The sequence below is a fragment of the Malaya genurostris genome, chromosome 2 (assembly GCF_030247185.1).
Source record: "Malaya genurostris strain Urasoe2022 chromosome 2, Malgen_1.1, whole genome shotgun sequence".
Classification (NCBI taxonomy): Eukaryota; Metazoa; Arthropoda; class Insecta; order Diptera; family Culicidae; genus Malaya; species Malaya genurostris.
In genome coordinates, this window is record NC_080571.1 from 341,979,833 (window position 1) to 341,992,184 (window position 12,352).

Genomic DNA, 12,352 nt, shown 5'->3' on the forward strand with positions numbered 1-12,352 from the left:
TCAGAGAGAGGTGGCAGAGAAAAAAGAGATGGTGGCAAATGATAAACATAATCGAACTCAAAGGTAACATGGCGGCGAGATAGCTTTGGGTGGTTGTTTGTTTGGGTGTGTGTGTGTGTGTGGCTATGCTAGTGCGCTCGCTTATGTACGTGTGTGCTGGATTACTTGTGTGTGTTTGTGTGCTGTGCTGGGTTAGTCGAAATGGGATTAAAAAGAGTAAAGGAGTAAAAGTTGTGTTGTTCGGTTTTTGTAAATTTGTTTATTTTTTCTTTTCCTCTCAGAAACGTGAGTTACTTCAAATCTCCTTCTCTCTCTCTCTTTCTTTCTTGTTCTCAGCTCTCAATACAAAACTAAACTTTACAGTTTCTGTTAATATTGATGTTTGTTTTGTTTTGCTGCTGACTGTTTTGGTTTTGTATCGTATAATATGGCGTCTAGTATATGCTGTTTGCTGTTTTTATTTTTCATTATTCAAACGTATCAAAGCAGTTGTTTAGTTACTTGTTTACTCTGGTTTTATTGTTTTTTTTTTTTGGTTTTATTTTGTCTATTGCCGTTGTATCGTTTCTAACTGTCAAACTAACGAGCATAAAGCCACAACTGAACTCACTCTGGCCCTTAATGTAGGTTTCTATTTATGGCGAGTTTGGTTTCTATCAAATTGAAATCAAAGTGGGACCTGGGCTAACTAAATCGAAATCTAATAATAATTATACACCTTCTAGTGTTCTGGCCGAATGTTACCCTAAACTAAGTCTAATCGGTTTGCATGCGTTCGATTTATTTTTTTTTTGTTTTGTTTTCAGTATTGTTTCAGCAGAAAATTACAGACACAACTTTGCGAGGTAGGAAAACTCCGATTTGTAGCCACCGAGGAAGGCAAAGCAATAAACTGTTTCGCCACTAATAACTGTTTCCAATGGCTAAAATATAACCGTAATAATCGCGGGATCGTCTGGTTGGGGGTGGAGTAAAGTAAGTGGACATGAATTTTTACTGAAGGTGCGGTCTTTCCGGGAATTAGTTTATGGGGAAGTTTCGTTTGTCTTGTTGTGAAACTGGCGAAAAAAAAAACAACAACAAAAACGGGAAAACGCAAGTTTTATGCTTGGGTTTGTTTACATAATTGTTGGTTGGTACTCTCTCTCTTTAGTGTACTGCTCACAGCATCTTATCTATTTGCCTTTTTGTTTAAAGTTATTTTATATATAACTCTACGCATTTGTTTTGCTTTCATATTGTTTATATGTGTATTTGCATAAATATACAGTTAGTTCTTCTGCTCAATATATAGTCAATTACATTATAGGAACCATTTTAGAATGTCTAAAAATAGAAAATTATTTCAACTTTTTTTTTTCTCTACTTCGTTTAGTCTGCGTTTCTTCGTAGCGATTGAAACTGAACGGTGTTAGACTACAAAAAGAAAAAAACTGCAGGAATCATCATCGCTAGGACTTCTTAGTGTTTGCTGTTGGTACGCTAGAAGCAAGCCAACTTATCTAGATATGGAATAAAACGAATCGTACTGTTTACAACTCCAATGCATTTTTAGGAACCGGACGGCAACGAGGCCTCCTTTTCAATCGTTATTAATCTTAGCTCGGAAACAAATCTTCAATAAATAAATCTAACTGGTTTTGTTTTTGGCTGCTTGCAGGCGCGCGGCTTACACAAAGGGCAAAATAATACTGATTGAGAAATGATTTGTTATGCTCATTTTTATTTTTTCTTTTTCTTTTCAGGCCAATACAAACAACAATCAAATAGCCTATTAAAATTAGTGGAAAGCTTTTACACTACCTATACTTATAACGATGCACGGTTTGTTCTGGGGTTTTGACATCCCCAGCTTTAAAACAGCAGTGTGTTTGCCAGTGCTCTTGTTGTTTTAAATTGTAATTATATTATCATAATAATGATACCGAGACTAGAAATAAGAAGGAAAAGAATACTAATCACACAACTTCAACTTGTTTTGAACAACTGCTTTGCGGAACTTGCGTGCGTGCGTGCAATATTACACGTTAGCGACGTTTGTTTATGTTTTTTTTCTATCTTCAAATTTTTTTTATAGTGAGAAGGAAGTTGACACAAAGAAGTTTCTTCTAAGTGACTGCTATCCAGTACGTAGACAGGGGGCGGATGGAATGCGTTACGGTGGGAGAACGGTTCTTCGATCGGAGGCATAGTCTATAGGCATCTTTTAATGTGAATACGATATCAACAATTTTCTTTTTTTCCTCCAACTTTAAATTCCATCCCTCATATGCTTCTAGGAAATGCAATACGAATTGTGAATTGCACTCCCATTTAGTGCAACTTTTATTAATTTAATGTATTGAAATACTATTTCAATAAAATATTTCATGAAATAATACCAAGATTTAGCGTATCGAAAAATTCTGAAACTAAAATTCCACATTGAACTGCTAGCTACCCGTTAAAATTGTATTCGTTTGTAGTAGGCCATGATCTACTGTACTCTGTACTGTCTGAATGCGGGACTCCGAATCGCAACGATTACTTGACCAACTGTGAAAGAACTGTGCATCAGGTATCGACATTTTCGCTATCCGAGACAGCAGCTCAAACAGCTGCTACAATTCAATCGTAGTAGGCGCTGGTCGAATGCTTTGGTTCTCGCTAGAAAGCTCAACATGAATACTGTCAGTGATTACTAGATGACAGAGATTTGTGTTGGGTAGAATTCGACCACAATTTGTGATGTGATTTCGGTTATGCTGTTCTGTTCAATGACTATCGGCTTGACTTGTTTCATTACATTCTATTTCGAATTTAGATAAATTATTCCAACGTTTCGTTTGAAAAAGAATTTTTATCATGAAGCAAGATCTGCTAACCATTAGAACTGGTTTGTGTCGGATCCGAAGATTTATAACACAGAAATCAAAAAGTTGAAGCAAGTAGGAAATTTCAAACCATTAGTCTCAAAAGTCACTATCCGACATCGATCTAAACGAAACTTCTGCCTTCGTATTATTTCAGCTCTATCTCATTTTTGCATTACCAGTCAACCCAATCAGACGTAATTTGCGATAGTTGAGTGATTTTTGAGGTTTTTAAAAAGTGCTTCCGTGTTTTAAAAACTATGGTTCGTTTCTAACACATTTGTGTGTAACCAAACAGGTAAATATTTTTTATACTATTGCGTTTAAAGGCTATTGCTTCTGTGTTATTGGGATCTCTGACTCATGGGCGGCTTGTGGGGAATTAAGAACAACTACGTGTTTTTATGCTTCTCAATGTATTTCTCCTGAATCCTATTTTGCATGCGATTTAACAATAAATAATCGGCAAAAAATAACTGTTTCAATCTTTGTTAATCTTTCTTGTTTGGTCATTTATCGCCAATATGCCGTCTCAATCGGAAACTGCGTCTCCGATAAAGACTTTTTTATTTAAATTTTTATTAAAATCTTTTTTTTTATTACGAAGTCATGAGTGAACGTTTTACATCAATATTCGTTCAAACTGTCTGAAAGTGGCTTTGAAATTCCCACGATCTTTTAAAAATGACAAAATTGAGTATATTTTTGTATTACTCATAACTTTGAAACCAATTCGAATCCTAAAAAGTGGCATTCTGCTTCTAGTTAAACCTTATGCTGAGTAAACATTCAGTATGAAACTGTGGTTCGAAAGTACCCCTCTTTCCCCAACATATTAAATGACTGGGGAAGAAGAAATAGGGAATTTTGAATCATTAGTCATATCAGACATTATCCGACATCGATCTATAAGAAAATGCTGGCAGCGTAATATTTCAGCTTCATCAAATCATTGTGTATGATTATTTTTGATACTTTAAGAAAATTGTTTGTGTGACATTTAAAGGGTGATTTTTTGATGGTATCCTTCAGGTAACATTGTTTTTGACAGATCACGCGTGAATCGTGTCTTGTGTCATTGTCAAACTTGTTCAGTTTGGTCTATAATTTAATCAAACGGCAAAGTTGGAGGTAGATCCACTTTTTTATCGAAAAATTATGTTCAGCGACGAAGCACATTTCTGGTTGAATGGATACGTGAACAAGCAAAATGACGCATCTGGAGTAAAGCCCAGCCAACAATGCATCCCAAAAAAGTCACTGTTTGGTGTGGATTATGGGCCGGTGGCATAATTCGTGAAATGCCGGCCGAAAGTTGGAAAGAGAGTGTGCCATAATTAGACCTTGCGCATGGGCCTTCTAAAGCGGAGCCGCGGCCAACATTTGCATGAAATCATCTTCAAACATTAAATTATATTGATTGTTCTGTCGATTCCAATAAAAATTTCGTCAATTCTATCAAAATTTTTGTGGTTTTTTTAAATCAAATCCTATAGCTCTTAAAAAATCACCCTCTGACTCATGGACAGCTACTTTGTAGAACATAGCTAGTGGAAAATGTCGAACCGTCGCGTGTTTTTAGGCTTCTCAATGTAGTTCTTGTGCTTTAAAAATATTTTGCAAAGTTTTCGCCATTTTCGTCGCGTATATTTATCTATATATTTTTTTAAATCTTATGTTCTAGTCATGAGTGAACGTTTGACATCGTTCAAATTGTCTCAAACCGCTAAAAGGATACGAAATTTTCCATGATTTTTAAAAACTACAAAATTGTATATTTTTTATAATTTTTATAACTTCGTAATAAATTTGAATTGTCAAATTCGACATATCCTAAAACGTGACATTTTGCTTCTTTTTTAACGTTTATTTCTTCAAAATTTGAAAAAAAAATTTGCAATTTTCAGGATAGACATCATTCAACATGAATGTTTGGTTCGAAATTCCCCACTTTCCCCTACATATTAAATGAATACTTTTCACTTCATTTTGAGTTGTTTTGAATCTTTTCGCTCTTTTTTATAGTTGTCATAAAACAAAAAATCAAAGTCACACAATAAAGCAAGTTCAGTTCTATAAGTTAAAATGAACTAAGTCGCATTTAATCTGAAGTTGAGTCACTATGCAGCTCATCTGTGTTCGATTCTGAACCCCGCACATAAGGTCAGAAAGTTTTTCTGGCCCGAAGAGGCGAATGACCTTGAGGTTAAAACCTCTATAATTGAAACAAAAAAATTGAGTCAGTTTTACTCAACAATTGAATGTACGGAACCCCAAATTTTGGTGGGAAATACTGAAAATTAGGCAGTTTCTCTATTCAGTGAAGATAAAAACGTTGACAAATTGGTTGGAATGGAGAAGCATTGAAATATTAGCCCACACAATTAGGAAAAATAGTTTAAATTTACGTCTTCTGACCGATTTTTACAGTAGATTTAATACAAGATTCAGGCATTTTGAACTGTGAAAATTGTCAGGCATTTTGAAATACTACCCAAGTAGCAAACATTGTTCTAGTACTGAATTTATTAGCTCTTCTCGCAACGAATATGCGATAGGAAATTTTTTTTTGAAAATGGCAAAATTGAGTATATTAAGGTAATAATGATAACTTTGAAATATAAAAAAAACCCAACTGACAAACTGTAAGAAAATTAGTTTAGATTATTCTGTAAAAATTTCAGAATGATTCATTTACTTTAGCGGTCGGGAAAGTCTTTTTTCTGAGGAAAAAATTGCATAGCTGAAAATGGCAACTTTCAACTTGTTCTTTAAATATCTCGAGAGAAATAAAATCGGATAAAATGGATTTTATGTGATGTAGTCAAACTTGTAACCGAAAATATCAAAACTTTCTTGGCCACCCGGCCCATCGAGAGTCACTTTGCACATATACGAGAGAGAATGGAGAGGAATGAAATGCGCAGAGCGCACACGTGATCGGCTCAAAGCTTATACGCGAAATACTGGCCTCAGCCCTTAAATTCCTTATGTACTTTTCATTATGTAGTCATGAATGAATGTTTGACATAATATTTCTGTTTAAAATGTTCAAAACCTCGAATGTAACAATGAGAGATTCTTTTTCGATTATTGCGAAATATTTCTGCTTTTTCCGACAATTTTTTCAGTGTAGATTAAAAGATAATAGCTTTAGTTATTATTATCGGTAAATAATTGGAGAGAAGGATTGCTAAGAGTACCGTAATAATCGAAAGAGAAGGTAGTCTCATTGTTACATTTTATACAGATTCGTTAAAATAATATCAATTTACAAAGTGCTGTCAAATTTGACACGATTTTTCAAAATGTCAAAATTGAATATTTTTTATAAACTTCGCAATAAATCTGAATTTTCAAATTCGACAAATCCTAAAACGCGGCATTTTGCTTCTAATTTAACCTTTATTTCTGCAAAATTTTGAAAAAAAGATCAATTTTCGGATGAGCCATCGTTCAGCATGAAAGTGTGGTTCCAAATTCCCAACTTTCCCTTACATATTAAATGAATACTTTTTATTTTATTTTGAGTTGATCATCATTCGCTTCTTTTAATGCTGTCATAAAACAAAGAGCAAAGTCACCCAACCCAACAACGCGAGTTCAGTTCAATAAGTTACAATAAATGAAACCGCATTCAATCTGAAATTGAATCAGTGAAAAAACTCAACTATTGAATAGGGTAACAGAGGTATTTTTGCGCACTTTAGGATTAATTTTATTTTGGCCCACTTTGTGAAAATATCCACCAAATGTTGTAATATCTTTGAAAACCCCTTAACATCGGTTAAATCCATAAAGTTTGTTAGGTGGGCCAAAATATATGAAGTGGCCAAAATAAAAAAACTTACAAAAACTACTTGAATCCTTACTAAACAGATCACCGAATATCGGTGGAAAGTACTGAAATTTAGGAAATTTCTCCATTCCATGAAGAGTAAATCAATTCTATTTTACAAATTGCCCACGGGTTCAAGATTTTAGACAAATCCTCGCTGGCAATTGACAGACCACAAATTGTTTAGAGTTTAAATGGAGAAGCATTGAAATATTAGTCTACACAAATAGGAAAAATAGTGTAAATTTACGTCTTCTGAGGCCGATTTTTACAGTTGATTCAATACAAGATTCTGTGTCATGCTTTCTTGAAGTTTTACAAGAATCACCTAAATCTGAGTCAAATATGCACAATATTTCGGGATCATCTCGAATTTCTTAAAGCTTAAAGTTTAGGCACCTCAAAAAAAGTTTCTTATGCAAAATTTGAGCTAAATCGGATATGGGAAATTTCCGAAATCGACTCTGGGATTTGGCAGAATTTTGAGTTTTCCGAATTCAAAAAATTTTGTTGACGACAAATGCCTTAGAATTTTTACGAAACGTCGAGATATAGTAACATCTTGAACAATTGTTTTTTTTTTAAAGAAATCGAATTTTTCTTTTCCTAATACCAAATGTCTCTGAATTGCATGAAACGTCGAGATTCGGTGTCATCTCGAAATTATTTTGTTTTTAAATCGACTCTGGGACTGGGAAATTAGTGAGATTTTTTTCTGATGCCGAATATCTTAGAATTGCATAAAACGTCGAAATCTAATGTCATCCCCTAATTTCGTCTCGGAGAATTGGAAAAAATTTGAGATTTCCGAAATCGATTTTTTCCCTAATGCCAAATGTCTTTGAATTGCATGAAACGTTGAGAACCAGTGTAATCTCAAAAAACATTTTTTTGGAAAAAAAATCACTAAGACATGGAGAAATTTTCAGTTTTCCGAAGCCAATTTTTTTATGCTTAATGTCTTTGAACTGCATGAAATGTCGAGATCTAATGTCATCCCAAATTTTTTTTTTTGAGAATATCGACTCTGGGATTTGGAACAATTTTGAGATTTCTGAAACTCTGGGACTTTCCAATTCTCAGAGTTTCGAAATCGAAAATTTATTTTTGAAACCAAATGGCTTCAAATTGCATGAAACTTTGAGATAACACCACAGCTCGACGTTTCATGCAATTTTAAGACATTTGGCATAGAACAAATTTCGTCCCAGAGAATCTTCAGAAATAATCGAATTTTTCAAATTTCTTTTTCTACACTCCAAAAAAATTTGAATTATACAGGTGACATAATCCGTCATACGATGTAATTAATAAAGACGTAATTCGTCAAATGACGGAGAATTTCATTTGTTTCGACTTAATGTTAAATTAGCTTGAATTTTACTGGTTTCGACTGTAACTTGCATTATGCTAGCAGACGCGACTGTATGAATTTAAATGCACCTTTTACCAGCCAAGCAGATGTATGCTTCTGTGGCTCAGTCGACTAGCAGACGTACACGCGGATCCAATGATTCTCGGTTCAAGTCGCACGGCGGTTGCTATCAGTATACTTTTTTTTATTTCAACGAATTTCATGTTATGGAGTTTTAGACACAATATTAAATGTTCTTCCATGTAAATTTGCGTGAACTGCGACACTCCATTTAGTTGCATCTAATAAGATGTAAAATCACAGGGATTTTTTTAAGTGTGTACACACTTAAACATTGTCTCTAAAACTCCATGACATGAAATTCATTGCAATAAAAAAAAAAGAATTTTGTAACAACCCACCGCGACTTGAACCGAGAATCATTGGATCGCAAGTTCGTCTGATAATCGACTGAGCCACAGAAGCATGCATCTGCTTGGCCGGTAAAAGGTGCATTTAAATCCATACAGACGCACCTGCTAGCAGAACGCAAGTTACAGTCGAAACCAGTAAAATTCAAGCTCATCTAACATTAAGTCATTACAAATAAAATTTTCCGTCATTTGACAAATTAGGTCTTTATGAATTACATCGTATTAGGGATTAAGTCACCTGTAAAATTCAATTTTTTTTAGAGTGTAGATAACACCAGATCTGGACGTTTTAAGCATTTTTAATACATTTGGCATCAACAAATTTTTATTTTAAAATTTCCCATATCCGATTGAGCTCAAATTTTGCCTGAGGACTTTTTTTTGGGGTACTTAAATTTCGAGCACTATCATGTTTTACGAAATCGGAGATGACCCCAAAATATCGGCACCCTATTGTGTATATTTGACTCTGATTTAAGTGATTCTTGAAAAAATTCAGTCATTCAACAAATTACGTTTTTCCGTAAAATTGATTCTTGCCACTTGTAAATTTCATAATTTCCCTGTTGTCGTCTCCCTTTGGCGTAACTAGTTTTTTTTTTGTTCCATCCACCCCGTTTTACTGGCATCCCTTGCTTACACCTACTCGCTTACGCTGTTTGTTTTTTTTTTACACTTTCTTTCGAATAGGTTAGGAACTTTAGTGTATGACCGGTCAGGATCGATGGACCACCGGCAAAATGAAATAATAATAATAATAATTGTAATTAAAATAGTGGAGAGACCTACGGACACGCAGGTGACAACACACGTGTCACCAGTCACTGTAACTGTAAGGAATGTTTCAGTTTCGTATCAATTTGTTTGTGTTGCAATTAGCTAACTCCACTGTTTGTATTGGTGCTGCTGCTATCGGTAGTGTTGCCACCAACGCTGCCGTCGACGCCGGAACTCTGTTGGGATAGCAACGGCGTAACATCGCCGGCTCAAGGAATCCCGGTGAAAGGGCCACCGGACGAGCGCATGGCTTTCATCTTGGCCCACTGGCTGGTGTGTTTCAGGCGCATGTGGTTCCGAACCGAGTTCGGATGAGCAAAGCGACGGCCACACTGGATGACTGGACAGACCGGACTGTCACGTGGATAGTGACGATCGAGATGCTGTCGAAAGACACGTGGTTCTAGGGGAACTTCGCACAGTGGGCATGGCAACAGGTAAACCTGACCGGTGTTACTGTTGTTATTGTACGCAAATGGGTTGCTACGATCGCCCGATGTTTGCGGTTGCTTCGGGGGTTTAATGTCGTGCGAGAAGCTGCTGTTGACAGCGTTAGCGTTATTTACAGTGTTGCTAGAACCGATTCTGCTCGATAGGCTACCGGTACTCGAGGCAAACGGCGAGGTTGTCGAATTGGCGGATTGATTTATACAGTTTTGAGGAGTGGACGTCGGTGGCGTCGTTGCGGCCGCTGCAGTCGTTGACAGTAGAAAACCGGCCAGCTGTTGCTGGTGCCGTTGCAGGTGAGCCTGCAGGCGAGCTTTTTCGTTCAGTATGTGTTGCTTGAGCGCCAGATCACGAGAGCCGGACTTGTGGGCACCGAAAAAATCATTTGGCTCGCTTCCGTCTCCCAGTGGATGATTACCACCGTTGCCACTGGCAGCGGCAGCAGCAGCAGCCAGCACACCAGCCGCCGCCAATTGCTTGTGATAGTCGCTATCGATCGACATAACATCCTCCTTCATCTCGTCATCGTCGATCCCGTCTTCATCCTCGTCATCTTCCTCATCGTCCAGATAGCGACTATCGTTGTTATCATCCGGCTCTCTCATTCCTACGCTTTCACCGTCAACTGAGGCACTTAAACAACTCCGCTGTTGCTGTTTCTGTTGACGAAGAAGCTGCTTCCGATGCCGTAGATGCTGCTGCTGTTGTTGTTGTTGTTGCTGTTGTTGTTGTTGCTGCTGTTGTTGTTGCTGTTGCTGTCGTTGTTGCTGTTCCATCTCGCCATCATCGCCGTCGTCGTCGTCATCGTCGTCGTCGTCGTCGTTTGCTTCCTCCTTTATCAGTGTATCGCAATGTTGGCGCGCATCTGCAATCGTGATTAGGGATTGCAGTGTTAGATGATTTCTGATCGCCCAAAAGTCCGACCCTGATCAATATTGGTTAATTATTTTTATAAGCGATTTTCTTGTTCATTCATTCGGTTTTTTGGGTTGGCTCTATCATCGATCAAGAGCTCAACTGATTCGCGAGAATTTGGAATATTGCACTTTGTGTTTTTTTTGGCATTCTTGGAAACCTAATTATGCAAAGGCGCTCGGTTTTTTTTATCACACGCTTTGCTACAATTTGCTTATCAATTCCCGGGTCTGAAAACAAGTTAAAAATTTTGACACTCTGGTTTTGCTTTTTTTTTTGTTGCTTTTCATCATGTGTAGTACCAATTAGTTTTTTCTATTTGTAACATCGATTCGATTTGCTTGTATCCATTTATAAAAATCATTACACATCGATAGAGATCACGGTCGTGTTTGATTATTAATATTTCATCTATTTTGGCTAACGATAGGCAGGTTTTTTTTTGCTCTAAACTAAAGATGGCGTAAACTAAAGCGAAAACTTATGGAGTAAAATGCTTATAATAATGAAACGGAAAAAAACAGAGAGAAGAAGAAAAACTCATCGAAGGAAAAACGCAAAAAAATCTGCAACAAAGTTGGACATATTTGGTATGCTCAAGGTAATTAAAAGGTGTGATTTTGATTAAATGTATTGGAATTTTTTTTTGTTTCAATCTGACTATGTGCAAAAAAAAAAACTAAAGAATACCGGTTAGAGTAAAGAATAGTAAATATCGCTACAAAATTTTGTGTTAGTTTGCTTTTCACCAATCGATTTCGCTACATACTGGTAGTAGTGGTAAAATTTAGTTTTGCATATCGGTTGCGAAACCCGCGAAATATTTTTTTTTCTTCGATCTTTTTTCTTCCGGATTAGGAGGATATTTGATATTTGGCATCACGGACTCAGACTACATTCTAGTGGAGTTTTTTTTTCTGATGTGAGAGGATGAGGGGAAAACTTAAAACAGAAAAACAAACGGCAGGTGGTGAACGTGAGTGGGTGAGTGAAATAAATTAAAAAAAAAAGCAAATAAACAAATCATAAACTAAATGAGACTAAACCTCTTTTGTTAAGTAAATATTAATAATTATTATTTTGAACAATCAGAAACCATTATTAACACTGACAGGTAAGTTAAGACTTGGTTATTCGGTAAAAAAAATCATTTTTTGGTATTGTTCAGTGAACTGGCAGCAGTAGAAGAACGCTAGCTTTTCCCGTCGCTATTATTAGATAGAAAGAAAGAAAAAATTAAGAGCAGCAAAAAAGGAAAACAGAGTAGAAAAAAAAACGAGCACAAATCTGCCGGTTCGCTAATAAACTATAGTTTGAAACCAGGCAAACACTAGCATCTAGCAAATCACGGAACGAGCAAAGGGACCAACAAATGGTTTGAAAACGCAATCAAAAGGGAAAACTAACAACGTTCATTCGTTTTGTTGTTTTTGTCTTTCCTAGATACCGTCATCGAGGCGGGTTGACTACAACATGTGTAACACACACACACACACACAGACGTCACTGCCTTCGTTCTCAGGTGGTCGCAGATGTCATTGCGGTTTGCGATTCAATTTGAATAACCTCCGTGCTGGACGCGACGGCAATATGCATATGTCTCATCGTTCATCGTGTCACCGTAGGTCATTAGTCATTTTGCACCATTAGTCTGTGATGATGGGTTTTTTCAGGGGGAGGGAAGAGGAAAATGGTGGGATAAGGTGGGTAATAGAACACATTGATTCCAGAAGGA

The 12,352-nt window shown here is 36.4% G+C and overlaps 1 protein-coding gene across 14 annotated transcripts in view; it reads right to left on the reverse strand.

Moving 5' to 3' along the window:
• LOC131431869 (protein abrupt) overlaps positions 1 to 12,352 on the reverse strand; it is a 202,859-nt gene that overhangs the window by 12,740 nt on the left and 177,767 nt on the right. Inside the window, exon 8 of one of the 14 annotated variants that reach the window (XM_058597801.1) lies at positions 514 to 10,567. The exons of the other annotated variants lie outside the window; for them this stretch is intronic. Coding sequence (XP_058453784.1) covers positions 9,465 to 10,567 — 1,103 coding nt within the window. The 3' untranslated portion in view covers positions 514 to 9,464. Of the gene's footprint in view, positions 1 to 513; positions 10,568 to 12,352 lie in introns of those variants that run through there. 14 annotated transcript variants of the gene reach the window in all.